Here is a 22337-nt window from a genome sequence, read left to right as displayed (position 1 = left end):
TTTGATGTTGATTAAACTCACTTTAAGCGTAACTCCTTTACAATTATTATAGGTAGTTTGTTGAGCTCTTCAAAGATACTCTAGTCATTTTGCCTCCTCAACATGTGTGTATGTTAAACCGACTACCTTTATTTTAACACCTAGGATCCTCTTCCACTGAAAAACAGAAAGCGTACGGTGTATACAATAAGCAGATGGTAGGCACTCACTTCTTAGCACGTCTCTCTGAAGAAGTCAAAATAGGAAAGAGAAGCAAGAGGTGAGAGATTAACGGGGATGGGAGGGCAGTATCCCAAGGCTGAGTGGACAGGCCTACAAGGCCCCGAGCATGTGCTTCAGGTGACGGGCACGGGGCCTCCCTAAGAAGGGAGAGGTCGGACGATGGACCAGTGTCTTTCAGCCCCAAGGGAGGTATATGGCAGTATACTGTTGAAGCATCATGTCCTGCCTACATCCTCTTTATTAAAAATAGGCCTGTGATTTAGGACAGAGCCTACGCTACCTGGGCATCTTTCTTCCTACTTGTATGAACATGGGTTAATTTCTGAGAGAGTGATCGTACATGTCCAACTGAAAGATGTAAGACTAGACGTGTCCGAGGATGGGTGCAGAGAACCTCGGTTGCTTTGTCTGTCTTCTTCCTTGCCCTTTTCCAATTTCCTATCCCTCAGCCCCCAATGCCCCCCTCGTCCCCTGATACGTACCTGCACCCTTTCTGCCAACAACTGAAAATACTGCTTGCGAAGAGCCAGCCTCAGAAATTTTCATCCACTGGCTATCTCTGTAGTATCCTCACTCTACAACATAAAAACAATCGACTGATTCCTGAAGTGACACAGAGATGAGAGAATGGAAAAGATTGAGCTGTGTATTAAATTGTCTTCTGGTTATCAAATAAAGACTTTTTTTGTCATAAAGGCCAAAGATAAAAAAAGAAAATGTGTATGTTTAATATATAGTACAAAAATAAGTCCATTTTTGACATAGTACTTGAGGAGAAGATAGGTCAAAAAGCCTTGCCACCCCTGAAATGAATTTTAGACTCTTTATTATTGGTGTGATGGGGCAGAGAGAGCTATCAGTGATGGTTGCATTGCTGATAAAAATGATTTTTTACAGTAGGTGCTAAATTAGATGTAGAAAGGAGAGTTATCAAACCTACACTGTCATGTCTGACCTTCCAGGGCCCCGTCATGGAATCATAATAAAACGAGTTGTGGGCTTATCTAGAGACGCAGCAATAACAGTCACAGAACAATTTCCGAGCTTCTCTTCAAATGGGGTGATGCCAGTGGTTATTCAGGGTCATGAAGGAGATGCACTGGTTTTGATCAGTTTTTAAAACTATATAGCAGCTTATCTGTGGCACAGAGAAATTTAGTTTTCTCCGTCCTTTTTCATCACTTTTTCCCTTGGGTGCTGAGTACATTAGCCTCTAAAAGATACTATGAGGCTCTGAACATTGATTTGTGCAGATTCAGACTCCATTTTCACAGTGTTGGGCCCCAAGCTCATCATCATTGGATGTTGGAGTCAGTAAAGGCTCATCACCATGCTCTGGAAATAAGGAAGAGAAATACTTAACAATATAGAAATACACAGAACTCCAGGGTACTAATTAGCAAAACCCACACTGCATTTATATTATCCAGTTACAAAATGTTACTCTTTCATAGTTACATCTCCAATAAGACTATTATTTTACCTTTTATTTAAATTATATTGCTTATCTTTACTAAAATTATTTACAGATATCAGACATTATTACTAAGGAAGTGGGAAAAAAGTTAAATAAAACCTCTTGCCCCACCTTCCTAATTTCAAAAAATTATAACATAAAACTTTGAAGACAAAAATGAAAACAGTGTAGTACATAGCTAGCAGCAAATTTGTTGCCCCACACTCTCTGCTCAGTTGTGAGGCTCAGACTTTGAGAGTTTTAACACTATAACTGCTAATTCTTCTCAAATGTCACTGTGAGAATAGTTATCTTGTCATATGTTGAAGGAATGTTTTAAATTTTAGAAATAATAGTGAAACCTCTTCTTGCATGGGGAAAATTTAAATCTATGAGCTGATGTAGAAATACAAAAATTGTTGGAAAGAAAATTCAAGGGGAATTAGATTAAACCATGTTGGCTTTGCTTTGTGAAACAGGTTAGCTTCAGAGTAACCAAAGGGGCAGGGAGGACCTTCGTGGGGACTCAGTATTTATTCTTGTGTTCTCAGGCATATGGTATGTTATAAAACCTAGTGTCTAATATATAGACAAATGGACTGCAAATCAGCGTCTGACCACATTCTGAACTGTTACTAGCTGTTTTACTTATTTTTGCTGTTGTATTATCCTGTTGATATTTTTCCTTTCCTAATATTTTTGTACCCAAGAAGAGATATTGCATGCTGGCATCCCCCTATCCTATATGTAACTTGGGGAGAAGGGAGCAAACTTATGAGAGTGCAACATGCTAAAAAGGAACTCATTCCTAGAATATAAATTGAATCAAAGCAAAGTCTCATGAGAGACAGGTTTCAAATTCTGGAATTTCTGTATTCACATTGAAGTACCATTTATAGTTCTAAAAGTAATAATTCCATCCAGCATAAAATTTACATGTTTTTTAGTCATCTGCTTAAGAATCCTGACCAGGACGTCCATTGGCACAGCCACTTGGTAAGCAATATTAATACCAAGTGTTAATATTCAGAATTTTTGGAATCCATTCAGCAAACAATTAAGTACTTACTGTGTACCTGGTTACGTATAGTAATTGTTTTTTTTTTTTTTCCACTGAGTTTGTAAGTTCTGTTGAGACCTGGCCTCGTTACCTTGCTTTTTGTCTCACTGGTGTGGTGCCTGCACATGACCAGCATGCAAATGTGTTAAATAAATGTGTCATTCAATTAATGAACCAAGTTCTAGAGCTCAGAGAATGGATGGTAGATATGAGGAGAAAGTGGAGACAGAAAAACTGGTGGGGAGGCTCTCAGGAGGAGTAGACACAACAGCTGGAGTATCTGCTCACTGAGGAATGACAGTGGTGCAGAGGTGGCCTAAGTCTACAGAGGCTCAGGGGCCAGGTCATTGGAGTCACATAAGGTGGGGAGTGAAATTAAGGACGAAAGAAAAGGGTGAGAAGCTGAAGTTACTGGCAAGAAAACAGTTGACATGTTAAGTCATGACTTGAGAGCCTGGAGGGAAAGGGTCACCTCAGTGGACCTTGTGAGGAATAGAAGGTCCAATGAAGGTAAAGCCCTAAATGATGTGGGGTTTAAGAGATGGACAGCAGTTGTTGACCATCTCCCACATGCATTTAATCAAGTGTTACAGAAGGAAGGGATGCTGCTCACAGGACCAAAACGTGGTTTCTTTTCTGAAGGAGGCGCTGACATACATAGCTAAGGGGGAAACACGTAGCTAAGACCCTTTGCAGGGGTGGTATCCAGCACAGGAGAGATGATCTTTGAACCAGGTTTTTCAGAATGTACTTAATAAGTAGAGAAGGTGGTAGGAAGCGTTCCAGGCAGAGGGAGTAGCATCAAGATGGCGAGTCAGAAGGCTGCAGGGTCTATCAGGAACAATGCACCGTCTTTGGTGTTGTCACCAAGCTAAGTGGGACAAGCCTTAATGCCAGGCTTGAAAGTTGGTTCTCTGAGCAGTAGGGGACTCTAAAGAGCAGAGTGACATTAGATGACCATGCATTATAAAACTCAGTCTGGCCTCAGTAAAGGGGCGGATTGAGCAGTGCTTCTAAACTCTGCCTTCTCAATTAGTATCACCAGGAGAAATTTGTAAAATCTAACTCTCAGGTCATACCCCATATCAGTTAAATTGAAATTATTTTAACACTGGGATCCAGACTTCAGTATTATTTCAATCTCCAGGTGATTCCAATGTGCACCCAGGATTGCAAACCAGTGGTTTAGAGCAGGGGTTGGCCAACTCTAGAAAAGGGCCGCTGTGTAAATATTTTCAGCCTTTTGATCCACATGGTTTCTGTTGCAGCCACCCAGCTCTGCTGGTGTAGCAGTGAAGCAGCTATGGACACAGCATAAAGGAATGAGTGTGGCCACTTTCCAGTAATATTTTAGGTGTGGAAATTTGAATTTCATGCAATTCATATCACAAATATTATTGTTATGAGGGGCCAGGTTCCACCCATTTGAAATGTTAAAATAAATTACAGACTCTGCAAAAAACAGGCAGCCAGCAATATTTGACCCACAGACCATATTTTGCCAACCCTTGATTTAGAGGGTGAAGATTGGGCCCAGGTAGTCTAAGAAAGAAAATGTTACTATGATAATCTGGATAAGAGGTAAAGTTAACTCTGTTGTGGTCAGTTAGAAGGGCAGAGTGAAGGTTAGTGATACTGAGTGGATATATATAGTAACTCATGTTCTTACGGCAAGCTCCTGAGCATCCAGCAGTTACCGCACAAAGGGTGTTTGAATGAACCACTGTGTGGTATTGATACTTAGCGCCCTTTGACTTTCTCTTTCCACTTTGCAGGGATTTGACCTGTGTCGTAAGGCTACTCCGGGCCTAACTGCTTGTAGTGGCTAATCATTTTGGCAAACACGATTACTACAAATTAGTTAAGTCTCCTTCCTTTCTCATGTGCCAGCCGTGTCCTTGTTGCCAAAGAATGACCTTTCCTTGCAAACAAATGTTCTCTTTAGAAAAAGAGTGAGCCTAATAGGAGAAAGTATGGCTACTTACATTTTCTTTTATCAGATATGTCTTTATGCCGAATCCCATGTGCATTTTCCTCAGCATTTGTTTCCTTTTGAGGTCCTGAGAGGCTAAATACTGCCTGCTCCTCTATCTGTATCTCCCCTTCCCCAGGCCCTGTGAAAATGAGAGGCTGAAGTTTGCCCCTCCCTTGCCCTAAGGTTATTTTAAAAACCATAAAGCTGGAAAAAAAGTGTTTCCCACTGATACCAACTGTGCTTTAAAACTGCACTTTTCCACATTTGCCTGGTTATTTTATTTGAATGCCATTATGATTGGGTGAATAAATTCACTTATCTTTTTCTAACTTGCACTGTTAGAGAAGTCTGCTATTTTGGTGTCTAAGAAATGCTTAACACTTTGCTCGGGATGGGAGAAATGAAAGAATCTGATCACTTTCCTTGAATTTGCTGTGACAGGGTGGAGGGAAGGAAATTCAGGGTACGGTCAGCAGCATTTATGGTCCTCCCAGTTATTTTGCAGGTCTTACCAGAAAATAAAGGGTGAAACCTAGGTAAGGTACAAGAGCAGCCCTGTTTTGTTGTTTCCTGTGCTGTTCTCACCATAGAGTTATTTCTCATAAAAGAATAAGGAAGCATTATGTACCTTATAAAGGAAAAGCAGATGAGATTTTTGAAGAGCTTGCCTGTTTCCCTGTGTATTTTTGAGTATTTTTGGTCATCAACCACATTTCACATGATTGATTTATAAATTGATATCAGTTCATTGTTTAAATTCCAGGGACCTTTTTTTTTTTCCTTCTTCTCATTGATCTTAAATGAGTAATATCATCTTAGGGACACCATTGAAATCTGGATAATATAAAAAATGAGATTATGATTGAGTGCTGATATCATCCAGGGCTTTTAATGAAGTTCCTGCTGTTTTATACATTGATAACAAAATAAAGATTCAGATATATTAAATTAGCTTCCCATTTATTTTTCAGAAGTACCCACTAACTAAGGCCTAAATACATAGCAGCATCTGTTCCTCTGCCAAAACCTCTGTGTGTCCCAGAGGAGCTCCTGTACAGAACTCAGTAAGAGGCCAGGAAATAAGGCAAAGCTGCAGGTGTAATGCAAAGATTAAGACTGAGAAACCCTGCAGAATTCAGAACACAGAGTGGCGATAGCTAAAGGAGGGCAGGAACTGATCTAGATGTTAACGTGGGAGGAGACCTGAGGGATCAGCTTGACTAGTGGTCCTCAGCTTCTACTGCTCACTGGAAACACTGGAGAGCTCTTAAATAATACGCTTGTCCGGGTCCCACAAAACCCATCAAACCAGGGTCCCTGGAGATTAGAACTGGAGCACTGGTATATGTTAAAGCTGTCCCCGTAATTCTGACTGTAATGAGGGTTGGGAACCACTGGCCTAATCCGACTAACTCCTTTATTTTATGTAGCAGTCCAGAGAACATAGCTGTCCCAAGGCTCGACAGCTGTTTGCTAGGATTTCAGCCTCAGTCTCCCCTTCTCGCCTCTCTCACTCTGTGCTCTCCCTGTGCGATGTCATCCCTGTCCTCGTTAAATCACACCATCATGCTCGTGACTCCTCCGTCCACGGGCCACAGCTCTCTTCTGAGCACCAACCCTTTATATCTAGCTTCTTCATCATTCTTTCTCCAAATGCTCACAGTCACCTCAAAATCCTTGTGTCCAAAACTGAATTCCCCTTTCCTCCTCTAGCCTCCAAAACCTGCTTCTTTGTCTGGATACTTCTGTCAGTGAAGACTCTCCCTTGGTCCTCTGAGGCAGAACTTAGATGGTCCTCCTCTGCTGTAGCCCCTCTCCATTCCTGCCCAGTCCATCACCAAGGGCTCTTCGTCCCACCTCTTAGCTATTTCTCAAATCCATCCCTCCCTCTCCCCTTGTCCCTAGCTTAACTGGGGGTATTCTTTTTTTTTTTTTTTTAACTATTACAACAGCCTCTTACACAGTCTTCAGCCTCTGGCCTTGCTCTCACGTAGGCTGCATCTTTAATACCATTAGGAAGCTCTTTCTGAAACACGAATGTAATCATTTGTTACTACATTTTTTACATCACATGTTCTAATCATTTAGCCACTTCTTTGATTCAACAAAGCTACTTCCTTTTCTGTCCCCATGAGCCTATAAAGGCCTAATCTGTATATAGACTCAGTTTTTTTATTCCTGGAACCTGCTCCTGCAAGAAGGATAATAAAAGATCCCCAGGTAAACATCCCCGGGTAAACATCAGAGTCAGGCCAGTGCTTGGTAGTTAGCACTTTCACTTACCTGCAGTGTTTCCTGGTGGATTCATTTCCGGTACCTGACTCTGGTGTCTCTTAACTGCTTCTTGCCAAGCCTTTGTCCTCATGGGGATTCTCCCAGTTCCCAAGTAGCTCTTCACTAATGACCCTTTGCCTCTCAGTCCCTTTTTGTTTCTGTCTTGTACCACTTGGCTGTTTCCAACCTTTTTCTGGGGACATTGATCTCAGACTTCCCCACCGAATGCCTGTCCCTGGCATGGGGCATCTCACCTGTCCTTTGATCCCTACCCTTTATTATCTAGAATTTGTCTCTGTCTCTCTGGGAATTTTTTTGAGCATAACTCTCTTAGTCCCCAGCAGACCATCAGGTGCCCCTATGGGACATAAATTTCAGCTACTCGGAACCTGATTGTCCAGTTTTGTTGTTGTCCGGGCTTCTTATCTTTCCCCTACTTTTTGGCTGCTGCCTGCCAGTTGACCAGATAGAAGGCCAGAAAAAATCAGCATGTTGAAGCTCGAACCTGCTCATTGGGCTTCTTTCAAAGTATGATGAAGGCCTGCTGCCCTGGGCAATTTATTATAATAGACCTTAAACTCATCAAACTCCTCGAAGCTTATAATAGACTTTTATCATTTTTGAGACTCCATATGTAGAAATAAGATCCACAATCTTATTATAGCTTTACCTTACAATAACACTACTTTATTTGGGAAAGCTTTACTGAACAGTGGGCATAGTAAGTACAGAATTGATTTGGGGACACAAAAGAAGTTAGTAGGCATTGCTAAATTTCTATTGCTTATGTGACCTCCCATTCATAATGCAGTTTCTTATCACACACGAAGCCTCTTTCCAGTCTGAGCTCTGTTGCATACCTTTGCTAAAAAATGAAAAGATTACATTGTCTGACAACCGGAGCTATTAAAAATGCTCCCTTGGGGACTTCAGTTTTGTTTGATTTCATCTGAAAGGGAATTTAAACATGAGTATAAGAAAAAAGAGATCTTCAGTGTTTTTTATCCTTTAAGAGTGGAACGAAGCAATTAACAAAGTACATACAGGATGGAGATTATGGAAGCTTAGTTTTTCAGGAATCTAGAAGTTTTATCAAGCTTGCATACTGCCTCTTAAAAAAAAAAAAACCACCAACTGCAGCCCACATAGACTATAGGACTGACTGAGCATGCAGTTACTTTTAAATAACCCATCATCTCTGTGGCCTGTGCCTGGGGATTAATGATGCAGGGGACCTCAAGGTACTGCGTACGATTCTGGGAAAAATGTTTGCTATGCTCACTGTACTTTGACCACCCTCATTAACGAGTTCATCACACAACTTGTTTAACACGTTTACCTTTTAAACACTTGGAGAATTAACAGGTGGCTGCATGACTGAGATGTTTGTTTTAACAGGCTAAAAATTGGGAGGTAATTTAGACATGCACTATGATGCAATAGGAAAATACCTAATTATTCCGTGTTTGGCTCAGCTTTTAGTTTCAGTTAAAACAGCTGCTAGCAAGGCTCAACAAGTTTTGTAGAATAGCACTTTTAATATTACCCACATAGGAGAAACTGGCTTACTAGTCATAATGGCCATGGTTTAGTGACTTGCACATGAAGCCTGCTGTGTGGCTTTAGTTCTAGAGCTTAGTAAAGTATCTCATCTCAGAGTAACTGTCATCAGAAGGCTCTGAAAGCCCCATCTCTAATTCAGCATGCTCTAGAAACCAATCTGCAATGTTCTCCACCTGTCTATAAGAGTGCACCAAAGGTAAAATCCTGAAAACAAGACAACTAATGGCTATTATGTCTCGTATATTCATCCCAATTATTGGGATACCTAATAGGGGTTATGATGCGCTCTTGAACTATCTTCACTGACCAAGCGGAAGGGAGCAAGGAATTTTTCTAGACAGTTAGTTCAGTTAGTGTGGGGCGAAGGGACTCTTCTCAGAAGTAGATTTGTCAGGAACAGCAATTCTAGATTCTGTAAAGGGCCAGATGGTTACTACCCTATTTCCCCGAAAATAAGACAGTGTCTTATTTTAAGGTGTGCTCCCAAAGATGCAGTAGGTCTTATTTTCAGGGGACGTCTTCTCTTTCCTGTAAGTAGGTCTTATTTTCGGAGGATGTCTTATTTTCGGGGAAATGGGGTACTTTAGGGTTTATGGACCATGTGGTCTCTGTTGTAACTACTCTTCTCTGCTACTATAGCATGAAAGCAATCACAGAGAGCAACAAATAACTGCATGTAGCCATGTTTCAAGAAAATCTTATTTTCAAAAACAGATGATAGTCTGCATAGGCCAATGGACCATACTTTGCCAACCCTTGTTCTGGATCCCAGAAGATACACCTCTGGGCCGTATGACCTCACAGGAAGAAAAGCAGTACTTTTGAGTTAACTGTACTAATGCATAAAATCTTCAGTAGTCATAGATTAAACTCCACTGTATTTATATCTGATAAATTTGTTGTCAGAAAATAGGGCATTGTTTCCTCACTGGCTGCTTTGAGAATAATATAGTGTTATTTGCCTATACTGTGCTTTCCTCCTCAAATTGAGATGGCTTATGATAAAAAGCGTGTGTAGGTTTCATCTATCAAAATAGAGATATAAAATCAAACCACACATAAAAAGATCACACAGAACAACTTACGAATATTCCTCATCCACCTGGCAACTCAAGCTGGTATCTGAACCATTTCAGAAACGGCTCAGTCCTTGGGACATCTCCTAAGTCGAATGCTGACATGTTGCCTATTTTGTCTTCCCTAGCATAACTTCCCTTCTGAAAAAAATTTCTCCAGGATTTTATATGAAGTCTTCTACCAAAGGAAGTGTTAGTATTCATCATTTTTCTTCTGACTGAAGTATAAGCCAAGAAATGTTATACCAACTAAGTAGGTGTATAGAAAGGAAAGAGAAAATTATAAGCTAAGGCAACTTTGATGGGCAAGTGACCTGTTCAAAGCAGGTTCCAAGGCTGATAGTGCCAACATTTCATTAGCTGGGAGAACTGTTTGCAATCATCTTACAGATGCATCTCTGCTCTCCAGAGGAAAAGGGATGTTAATCATTTTGGAGTTACATGGTCAGAAGCAGCACTCAGAGGTGGACAGAGGAGATGGGAATTTCAGCTAAGCTGCAGGACGGACACTTCCATGAGTGTCAATGTGGCAACAAGGCCAAGTGATTTCAAGGAGTTCTGAAATAGGGAAACTGGTCCATGGAAAAATTTTCTGTACAAATAACCTTAATGCAGAAACCAAATTAATAACAGATCCAAGTGCTTAGCCCGGTAGATGCAGACCAGATAGAACTCAGGCAAGGATCTGCCTGGGTGTTTGGCCCTGGGGATAGATGTGATGGACACGTTCTTGAGGACACTGGAGGAGGCAGGACTAGGACACAGGATACCAGGCAAGGATTCATTCATAAGTGAACACAGAAGCAGCCCAGTCTCTGGTTAAGAAATCAGAGTAGAACCAGAAGCAAGATAGGGGCAGTGGTAAGGACAAACAGAATTTTAAGATGTAATAGTGGGCTAACTTCACGAGGGACAAGAAATAAATATAGGAAATTCTATAATCAGCAGCTGGAAAACATTCAATTTCTCTTCTAAAAATGTTTGATCTTGTCTATAAATTTATGAATGTTCTAACCTTTAGATGGAAGAGGGAAATCAAGAATTCCCAACTTCAGTCATGAGTCCTTCTTCGAGTCACTCTTGGTAAGAGAAGAAATTGGTATAGTGTGTGAGTGGAGGTGACAGTTTAACTGGACCTCCATCATTTTTTTTTTTTTAAGAGAAAATATCATTCTGTTGCCCCAGCTAGACTGCAGTGGTGTCATCATAGTTCACAGCAACCTCAAACTCCTGGGCTCAAGCAATCTTGCCTCAGCCTTCCAAGGAGCTAGGACCTCAGGCAGTTAATTAGCCACCACACAGGGCCAATTTTTTTCCGTTTTTAGTAGAGATGGGATCTTACTCTTACTCAGGCTGGTCTTGAACTCCGGAGTTCAATGATCCTCCCATCTTTGCTACCAGATGGAAGTACTTCAAAGGTGACCGTAGTGATATTCAGCAATGAGGTTTATAGCCCTTTATCTAGGATGAGTTCATGAACTTAATTGTCCAATGTTGTATTTTTTTTTAAATGCACACTCTCAGGCTGGCAAAGGTATTTGTGCAAAGATTACCATTATATTTAAAATTTGAAATGAATTAGAGAAAATGGAGTTTTGGACTTCAGGAATTCTCTAAGGGATGCCGATCTGTATATGAGTACACAAGCATAGAAGCTTGACAAGGATGAATTGTGAAGAGTGGGGGGTGGGGGGAATTGCAGTCAGCCCTCCATGTCCACAGGTTTCACGTCTGCAGATTCAACAAATTATGGAACAAAAATATTCAGGAAAAAAAAGTATAACAGTTAAAAAATGCAAATTTAAACTATGGTATACCAACTATTTACATAGTATTTACCTTATGGTAGATATTATAAGCAGTTTAGAGGTAATTTAAAGTATTTAAGATGTGCATAGGTTATATGCAAGTACTAAGTCATTTTTTATAAGAGACTTGAGCAGATTTTGGTCTTGGGGGAGCGGGTACCAAGGGATGACTGTACGTACAATGATCTCCTTTCTTTGAAAATAATAATAATAATGTTTATATATGCCTACAAGATTTGGAACCAGAGACAGATTGTTCATAGCGACCGTGGGAGATGTACAGATGACAGTGGATGAGAAAACAAGTTGCTTTTACAGTTGGGTGTAATAGAGAACCCCAGACTTCTTGCTTGTCACAGACACTGGGGAGCAGGAGTGGAGAGGGGACGGTAGTGCCTGGGTTCAGCTTGAGAAAACTCCATCATTAGAAGTAAAAGGAGCCTTCCCTTTGCATAGTTATATATGGGACGCATATGTCATCATTACAGATATTAGTAGTTATAACTAATATAACTACTGTCTAACCCAGATAAACTTCTTTATTTATTAAGTTAGCCAATATTCACTGAGTGCCTACTGCATGTAAAACACCATGCAAGGCACCTGGACTCTGCAGCAGTGATGGAACGAAGGTGTCCTCACATTTGCAGGCTGAGGCTCAAGCAGAGAGACTGAAGCTATGACCAGGAAGCCTGAGAGGTGCTTAGATGGATGCATGCCCATGCCTAATTCTGAGCATCAGCAGTTGGTATTACAATGTAATTGAAAGTACCTTAAATGTGTATTGAGTTTTCTTTCTTTTCAGTTTTTTTTTCCTCCTTTTAGTCTCTGAGTTATGCATTTTTAAATAGAGATGTTGATGGTGATTAGTGTTTTAATTATAAAACCTTCTAGGAAGAGGTTGCCTGGCTGCTCCTCAGCAGTGACCCACATAAACTATCAAGTGACTTCGGTTTCTAATCACATCCATGTGACTCCTCAGTTGGCACAAAGGAAGACTCTCTAAACAAAAGCTTTATTTAGATAGATAAGAGAGAGAGGGAGAGAGAGACGCACACATGTTTTTCTTTTTATCAGCTGTCAATTCAATTGTTTGTTTTTTTTCTCCCCCACAGAAAAAGCAAAGGACAAAAGATCTTTCTCGGGTATTTCATTCTTACAATCCATATGATCACAAGGTAAGAGAAGCACGCTGTTACTATATTGGGTATTACAAGTCTTTCTGACTATATAGCATAATTTTTACCGATATATGGTGATCCTGAAATGCACTTACTAATTACATTTGTCTTTCAGTTTTAATTTTCAACTCTATCCCTCTGAAAGAAAACAGAAATTTCATATTTCTAAACTAAAATAATTATATTTTATTCATGCTAAAATCTAGTTACGTGAAATCTCCAATACTGTGAAAATGGATTTGGGGGTGTTTTTTGTTTGGTTACTTTTTGATTTTTTTTTTTCCAACCACTCTGGTGGATGAACTTGGTTTTTGGATTGGTAAAGACAGTTGAAATGTTGAGTGCCAAAACTTGGTTCTCCATTGCTCCTGATAGAAAATTGTTTTCCTAAATTAAAATCCTGACAAATGTCAATGCATAGCATTATATCTGAAATACCCACTGCCAAAAGTTTAGCTACACAGAAGACCAAATAGCATAACCACCCCATGTCCCCAGACTATGGCTTTATAGATGCATAACAAATCGAGTTTCATTTATACCCCATACACTCTACCCTCCATGTCTGAAGAATTTCCAAAAGCTTTTCACTTCTGGTTTTTCACCACGTATTTGTAAAAGATAAAGACTCTTTAAAAAAATGCTTAACACTACATCTTCATGGGGAAATATATTACAAGATTTCTGAGACTTGTACAAAACTTCTATGCCATGTACGCTTCCAGTAAATCTGTTAATTCGAGGTGATTTCAGAAGTAAACAAAAAATTTACACTGTTAAAATGCTAATATGAACCTAAATCTTTATCTGTGAATTTACAGGGAGACATGTGGTAGGGATTTTTTAACTAGCCAAAATAAGTAGTGTGAAAACTACTTTCCTCAGTTGAGAATACAGAGATGTCTGGATTCAAGAGGAAAAAATTATGTCAGTTCATAGAAATTGAAGAAACGTGAATAGCTTCTAGTGTTTCTATAGTGACCAATTGACTTAAGCACCAAAAACATGTAAAAGAGGTGTTTATGCTCCATGTGACCATGGTGATACACAATACTAAAAATTGTATCTTTTGAGTTCCATTTTTCAAGTCAAATCAGTCACTTTGCAAAATACAGAAATTTGTTTGAAAGGCACTGGGAAAGCCAATAGTGTCTGACGATGCAGACAGAAGGCGCAGGCTGATAAGTAATATAACAGCAAAGGAATGAGATTGGCCAGATTTCTGCTGGTAACAGTGCATTTTTTTATGACGAAGCCATTTAATTAACATAAGTGCAATAGTGGCTACAGTTAATCTTTAACCACACACACACACACACACACATACACACAAACAAAAGCCTATGACAAATCAAAGGTTTTGCCTGACTTGTCTCAATTTTGCCCACTTCTAACATTTTTTAATTCACAGTTAAGGGAAATCCCATTATTCTTTTATTAGAACTCTTAATGGAACCTAGCCATTTGCAACTTCTACCAGCTTCCTCTTCATATCCTTTGTGGCACTGTATCAAAGTCACCTCAGATTATTTTGGCTTCCCTTCATTCCCCTACAAATTAGTCATCAGGCAATGAGGAATTGAATATAAATGCTAGATGGAGATCCTTTTGATCTTTGCTTTAAGTTGGGTAATAAATTACTGAAAGTAGCTACACTGCTTGATGAGTGCTTTCTGAAGCTCCTGGGGTCTGGCCTGATGGCATTCTGTTTTATTCTGTATGTGTGCAGTGAAGGAAAGGGAAAAATTTTGTTCTAGGCAGCTCCTGAACCCCTTGTAGCCTCCTCTGGTTTTCCTAAGCTCTATCCAGGCAAATCTAACCATATTACTTATAAACTGGTCTCTTGTTTATTGGATGTCTAGGAAGACCGGAACCATAGGGATAAAGTAACTTGTACTGTTTTCTCAATCTGAAAATGTTGCTTTTTTTCTCCATAAATAAATTAATAGAGGGTTGTGTTTCAAATCATTTTGTCGTTTTAATTACCAATTATATTCAAACAACTTAGTTTTCTAGGCAGATAGGTTTTGTGTAAATTTTTTACAAGATGCGGTTAAAGTTGGTTTAAACATCTCATGTTCAAGGAGTTTTCTGGAGTGATCTTTAGGACGATATATACAAATGTTGCAGTGAAAGTTTATATAAAATATAATATCCTTTGTCTAGGATTTGCTTTTTAAAAATTCAAAGAGAGTAGATAGTATACAGTAAAATAAAATTGATCACATGTTGATGACCATCAAAACTGGATGATGGGTTTGTGGGAGTTCGTTCTATTCTGTATATTTTCTATATGATTAAAATTTTTCATTAAAAAAAAGATGCAAAGTAAAATAAACTATGGTCTGTTCCTGGGAGTGAATGTTCTGATGTTCTTTTCCTCACTAGCCAAATTCCTTTTAGTGTGAACTTTTCCCTTGACAAGCCAAAGAAAGGATACTCAGCATTTCAGTGGGTTCCTTATGCTGAGTAAACTCAGAAATGCAATTCCTGCTCTAAAGTTGGCAAAATTTCCTGGGGTTTCATCCCAAATTATAGTGGGTCACTTAACTGATAGCCTTGCCTACTAGAAACTGTTAGAACCGTTGTAATTACGGAGGGCACAGAGGCCGCTGTTTGGTTCTCAGTGAGCCAGTTCTATTGTTCTTCTTGCCACCCTGCAGCCAAGATTCCTGCCTGACCCCAGACACAAGAAAGTCACCAGGTTAAACAAACATGTCCCTTAAGTGAGGCCAGGTGCATTTCTTAATCATACCCTAAAGCCATTGTTTAGGTTGTAAATGGTCAGTTGGTTTTCTCCTAAATGCTGTTGCAAAAAAGCAAATAAAGCTCAGAGCAAAATGTGTACTCAGAATGGAAATACTTGATTCTTACACTGAGCAATGTTGTTTGAGACTAGAATTTAATTTTGGACTGTTGTCTCTGATCCCATGACCATTTTTGAAAATTGTTTTCAGGAGTTCTTATGATAAAAAAGGACTTGTACAAAAAGGCTTGACAAAAACCAATTCCTGTTTATCTGTCCCAATAAAGTGAAGGGAACCCAAAGCAGCAAGTAATCTGGTTCTGCCTTACGCATTCTATTCCCTCCTCTGTTACTTAATAAGCAGAGAATACACATAGCTTGTAGTTGCTGAAAACACAGTGCACCAACTATCAAGGGAAGTTACAGGGCTGAAGGACTTAGGGGTCACAGAAAGTCAATCTGGAGTTGCATTTTTCTTTTGAATGAGTTACAGATAAATGAGTGCAGACTCTCATTGGAACACTTTTATTAAAGCCATGCAAATTAGCGTGCACCATGCGTCCTTGGCCTGAAGGAAACATTGCCACGCACATAAAAAAAATCTCTCCTTTTCTGTCTTTCTTTTTTGTTAGATTTTATCAGAATTATGTGTTCAAGGGGAAATCTAAGTTTATTAGCTAAACACAGATGTTTATAATCTGCTAATGTAAAAAGTTAATATAAAAAATGAAAATGCTTGGGAAAGGAAAAAGTTAGGAAATTCTGTTTTGGTCTATATTGATTTTTAACATCTGCAAAATAGAGTAAGTTCCCAAACACACTTAATTTGTTTGAGTTAACACATACTCCACCATTAAAAGTGGGTCTTTAACAGGTAGTCCCTGTTACTGTTTTGTGTTGTGAAGTGGGCTTCTCATTTTCTTTCAGTAACTTAAGATATTAATAATTTTCCTACATAGGCTTGGCGCCTGTGCAATGGTTACGGCACCAGCCACATGCACTGAGGCTGGTGGGTTCAAACCCAGCCCGGGCCAACTAAACAACAATGACAACTGCAACAACAACAGCAGCAACAACAAAACAGCTGGGCATTATGGCTGCTTGGAGGCTGAGGCAAGAAAATCACTTAAGCCCAAGAGTTTGAGGTTGCTGTGAGCTGTGACACCACAGCACTCTACTGAGGGCGACAAAGTGAGACTCTATCTCAAAAACAATAAAAAATAAAAAATAATTTTCCTACATAAATCAGTCAACACACTTGGGAAGAAACATCATTATGTAACTTCTGTGTTGATGAAGTGGGCTTTTCTTTGGTGACTACTATTATTTAAAAAATCTTTCTGTATACATAGACACTTTTCAACTGAACTGTAAAGAAATTTGTATGTGTCTAAAATAGTTATTATATATGAATGTACTTGATAAATTAGCCTGTGCATAGAAAGAATACAAATACTCATCTTCTGGGCAGCACTTTCTGCTGTTTAAAATATAGCTCACAATTTCCACAAAAGCCAACTTGGGCCCAGACTGTTCTAATTACTGTTTCAGTCTCTCCCCCAGCTCATTACTACTTGAGTCCCCATCCACAAAATCGTCCTCCCTTCTTTTTTATATCACGCCTAGCAAGCATAGATGCCTGGTTTCCCAAACTCTGTCAACCCTAACAGCAGTTAAAAAGAGGGTAGTTATTGTTTCAAGAAGTGAGTGCTCTAGTAACGAGTGACAGCACACTAAATGAAAGCAAGGACGGACCATAAAACTCCAATATGTCATTAACAGAGGGACTCTGAAAGTGCAGCTGCCCAAGACCACTTAATTTAGACCCAAATACCCAGATATCCTGTACATTTCAGTAGCCCCAGGGTAAAATAATCCGGATTACTTTACATCAAGAAACAGATGTTTTGTTTAAAAATAGTACAGAGATATACAGGGTCTGGCAGAAGTAACCCCCTTTTTTGCTGAGTGTGATAATTGTTATGTTACAGAATTACACGCACAAAATAATGGCACAACTAACCCCCATTTTTATGACTTAGTAATCTATGCCAATCTTTTACTACAAATTCATAAACCTGGTAGTTCTGTAGCTGAACACATCACACTGAGGCACAAAGGGCCTGCCCTGGACCCTGTGTAGCCTAGTCTTAGAGACGCTGATATTTTAGGAATAACGTTTGCTTATATTGAAACTCTCTTGGGAACAACTGGTTCTTAACAAGCTTGGAGAAATGAAGTGTTACTCTAGAGCTGTGATTTTCAATGTGCCGTGAGAGGATCTTAGGTGTACCACAAAATTGTTAAAGATCACTAATTAAATTATTTTCAGAAGATGTTCAAAGTATAGTAAGTATATTATTCTTTTTTTTACTACTTTTTGATCAATATAATTTAAATGTGCCGCAGAAGTTTAACTGTAGGGTCAAGTGTGCTGTGAGATAAAAAAGGTTGAAAACCACTGCCTGGTGGGTGGACAAGGGGCAGAAAATGTGTGTGAGCATGAGAAGGTGAGGAGAGCAGAATCAGTATTACCCTGAACTATTTATTCATATAACCGGATACTGTAGAAATACTATAGTCTTTGAGATTTATTATTATATTTTTCTCTTAAAGATTGTTCTTGGCATAACTTGAGTGGAATAATTGTCAGTAGTGGTTCAGTATAATGGATTTTTAATTGTAGTATTAAATACACACAAAAAATTGGTATGTATTTCAGAAATCCACACTTCCTAAGACTACTTTAAGAAAAGTTGTTTTTACCAACATGTCCAGGAATTCATATCTACTGGCATATAATGAAATATTATATATAAAAATGGAAAGTAGTGTTTTCTGCAGCTTTGGGGAGAAGCATACAAGAATGCAGCAAAAGTCTTAGGTGATGCCACCGTCCTTTCTTCCCTCAGAGACTAGTAGTCTGTATGACACCAAGCACCGTAAGTGCGTATATCATACCTCCTAAGCAAAAGGGACAATTTCATTTCAGAAATCATTTTTTTTTTAATTTTTATTATTATTTTCTTTTTTTTTTTTTTTTTTGGCAGTTTTGGCCAAGGCTGGGCTTGAACCCGCCACTCCCGGTATATGGGGCCGGCGCCCTACTCCTTGAGCCACAGGCGCCGCCCTCAGAAATCATTTATTGATTTACATTTCTCTGTTAATCAGATTTGTCTAGTGATTTAAAATTATAAAAGTCACTTCACCCAGCTCTTTATGTTTGAAGAATAATGACCGTTTCCTTAGATCCTGAGGCAGCCGCGCTGTTGTCAAGCCTTCATTATCCCCTGTGCTTTGAATAACATAATGTAGCAACAGAGTGCTTTGAGTTGTTCTTCTAGAGAGAGAGATGTGAGTTTGGATTATTGCCTGCTGGCCCTGTGGAGCTTTGAGCTATCTGCTGTCTGGAAATAGCAAATTCAGTTTTTAATGGATCCGGCACTCTATGATAGCCAGATTTTCATGGCACATGCAGATAAAGAAACAAGTTATTGATTTGGCATGTTTACGCCATGCTTAAAACAGTTCCCTGCAGCAGATTGTCCAAAGCCATTTGTGCACTTAACTCTATTTCCCATCTTTGGCAAAAATAAAAATGTATTTAAAAAGTAATTTTAGGGATGTTGCCAAATGTCAGGAACAATTGAATAAATGTTTGATTGAGTTTCCCTATTGTTACATTGACACGTGACCTAATACTAAAACCATGCTTAAGACAAGGGAAGTGAGTACTTCAATAAATGGAAAATTTCTTTCATCAACTTCACTCTACAGCCAATAAATAACCCAGTCACAATATAAAGAGCATACTGAAAAGCTCTTTTGGTGTAAAATCTGTGCTTTCACATATTAAAACATGTCCCCTCTCAAGGTGACCGTATAATCATTACCAAGACACAGTGATAGCTCCGCGTGTTTCCTGCATCAGCAGCGGGTATCTCTGACCACTCTGCATCCTGATCTATGCCAGCCCCATCCAAAAGCATTTCCTCATTTTAACCCTCATCAGTTTGTGATTAAGTTGAGTAGCAGAGCATGTTGCCTTGAGCTTAACTTTGATATCATCCCTATGTATTTTTCCCTTTTTCTTATAATGTGGTATTTTTCTAAAAATTAAACATTATTTTTTACACGTTGATTTATTTTGTTCCTGCAGCTGCAGAGATGGATGGTATGGAAGTATGTAACAAATGGCAGAGATTTTTATGACAGATCCATATACCCACAGATGGCAGAACTCTACTCTGCCCATTACCCTGAGGATTGACAGAGACAATGAAATCTGAGTAGACCTTTATTAGGATGATTATTACCATAATAAAACAATCATTTAATTCACATCACTGGCATTATTCTCAAAGATTTACATACACAGACAACTCATTTACTCTTTATACCAACCCTATAAGGTGAATATTCTTACTATGCCCTATTTTACAGATGAGGAAACTGAGATACAGAGATTAAATAACTGTCCAAGTCATACAGCTAGTAAGTTACGGAGCACTCTAACTGCGGAGTTCATACCCCAACTCCAGGCTAAATTTACGTAGGTAGACCCCGCATGGAAGAAGAGGTATGCTGGGTCCACTGGTGCACCCCTCTGGTTCCAGCTACTCAAGGGCTGCCGCGGGAAGATCACTTGAGCCTAGGAGTTCAGGGTGGAAGTGCTGTATGATCATGTCTGTGAATAGCCCAGGCACTCTAGTCTGGACAACATAGTAAAACATCCAACTCTTAAAAAATAAAAAAAGGGAGAAAGGAAACAGAGGCATGAGTAAGAATATAGAGAGACAGAGAATGGAAGTAGATGCCAGAAGCATTGAGGATTCTACTGAATGACTGCCCAGTAAATCAGACCATGAAGCATCAAGCCTGTCCTAAAAGCTACCACCCTCACCTGCAAACTTCCCCAACCTGATTAATTCAACATTAAAAACCATGATTTAGGTTGGAAGTTGGGGCAAATATCATGCAAAGACTAACAGGTGACTATTAGGCACCACTGGGACCTGGGTTTCTCCAAGAACCCTGTCCTGCTTGCTTTCCTCCCTGACTCCCCTACCATGGAAGCTGGAGGGAGGAAGCTTAGAAAGGGGCAAGACCGCAGGAACAGCCAAGCCAGAGAAATAGACTCAACACTAAGAAAAATTGTGAGTATCATCTGAGGTCACTGTACCCAGAGATGGGAAGGTGGAAGCAGGGTGGTTAGAAAGGTACAATGCCATTCTGTCCCATTGATCACCCCTAGCATCTGTGACTCCCTTTTATGAGCACAAGTTGGGAAGGTCCCAAGGTCTTTGTTTAGGAAGGTCCTACCCAGTAGCATATTCTCCCCTCCCCTGCACTCCCAGGCACTCCTGGCACTCCCAGGAGCATCAGTAACAGGGGAAAGCAAAAGTTCATGGTCACATCCTTGGTTAACATTCAACATAAAAGAACTGATAAAAAAGGAATCAAAAGATCGATGTAGATATGGCAGTTACTGTATTTTCAAACTATTCATCAAGCCTAAAAGTATCCCAGTTTTTACGTCACTGGTTATGTACAGCCTATATGAAATTGACTAGCATAAGAAAGAAACTAGCCAAGGGGCAACGGGGAACGACACTGTACCAGAAGCCAGAGTATACCACCCGTCCCCGGGCTGTGTGCCCCTGCTGTGCTAGCAGTCCCCCACCGGGCTTGTCCTCGGCCTTCAGTCTTTGCCCCCAGTTCAGATGAATCACCATTCCCTTTCTCTCTTGACAATGTCAGGGTCCAAGTACTTCTGCGACCCTATCAACTCTTTCTTTTATGTTTTCCCACACCAGTGTGTACCTACCAACCTTTCTCATCACCAAAGGACGAACGTGGCTAGCACATTATCTGCTTAGCAAGTAGGCCTGTTTCATGCCAGCATTAGCAAATAAAAATATGGGACATTCAAGTTAAATTAGAGTTTTTATAGAGGCAGTGTCTGACTCTGTCTCCCACGCTAAAGTGCAGTAGCACAATCACAGCTCACACTAACCTGAGACTTCTGGGCACAGGTGATCCTCCCACCTCAGGTTTCTGAGTAGCTGGCTAGAGGCAGGTGCCACCACATCCAGCTAACCTTTAAATTTTGTGTAGAGACAGGGTCTTGCTTGGCTTCGGTGATCCTCCCACCTGGGCCTCCCAAGTACGTGAGCCACGGTACCCAGCCCTAAATTTGAATTTAGATAAACAGTATTTCTTTTAGTATAAGCATGCTAATGCAACATGTGGGACATGCTGATATTAAGAATTTATTCATTGTAATTTATATTTAACTTCGTGCCCTGTTTTTAGCTGGCAAGCCAAGTTGCATGTGTATCATACATTTCACTTGGGCAAATAGAAACTTGAAAGACAAAAAGGAAAATAATATCTACCAAGGAGTGAAACGAGAAATGATCTCATGACTCCCTCTCTCTTGGTGTGAAGGCCTGAGGTTTCTTCCTGCTCCTCATCCCATCTGTGTGTCCTGGCCCAGCCTCCCCATCAGAGGCCAACACCTGTGTCACATACAGTTTTTCACACTTTTACTAGTTTATATAACAAGAGAAAACAACTTTTTATTGACTTTGGTTCTTTCAAGTCTATGACAACATTTTAACCTGGGAAACCTGCTTAGAAAATTGTTTGGAAGGTACAAAGAGAAAGGGATATAAAAAGGGCTCATACGATGTTTTCAAAGAAGAATATTTCCAAATCTCCTCCCTTAAAAAGTGTAGGGTTTTTCTTTCCTCAGCAATACCTCTTATCCTAAAATATACTTGATGACTTCTGTAGCTGGAGTTATTTTTATTGCGATATCCTGAGAACATCGGTGCCACTGTGCTTGAAACAAGTGAAGATAGGCGATCTCCCTGGAGAAGTGAGGAGGCTGTTACTTCTTTTGCTCTCTCGCTCAAGTTCTCAGACTGTGGAGGGACCTGGGATTGGTGGAGTGTGGGCTGATGCTGTTTGC

At 39.8% G+C, this 22337-nt stretch overlaps 1 protein-coding gene across 3 annotated transcripts in view; it reads left to right on the top strand.

Moving 5' to 3' along the window:
- The window catches only part of CDKAL1 (CDK5 regulatory subunit associated protein 1 like 1), a 704761-nt gene that overhangs the window by 558890 nt on the left and 123534 nt on the right, over positions 1-22337 (top strand). For all 3 annotated transcript variants that reach the window (XM_053601908.1, XM_053601906.1, XM_053601907.1), the window contains one exon: positions 12550-12612. In XM_053601908.1, the coding sequence (XP_053457883.1) occupies positions 12550-12612 (63 nt within the window). The remainder of the gene's footprint in view (positions 1-12549; positions 12613-22337) is intronic.

The sequence above is a fragment of the Nycticebus coucang genome, chromosome 9 (assembly GCF_027406575.1).
Source record: "Nycticebus coucang isolate mNycCou1 chromosome 9, mNycCou1.pri, whole genome shotgun sequence".
Lineage (NCBI taxonomy): Eukaryota > Metazoa > Chordata > Mammalia > Primates > Lorisidae > Nycticebus > Nycticebus coucang.
Note: the sequence above shows the minus strand (reverse complement) of the source record. Positions and strands in the feature narration are given on the sequence as shown.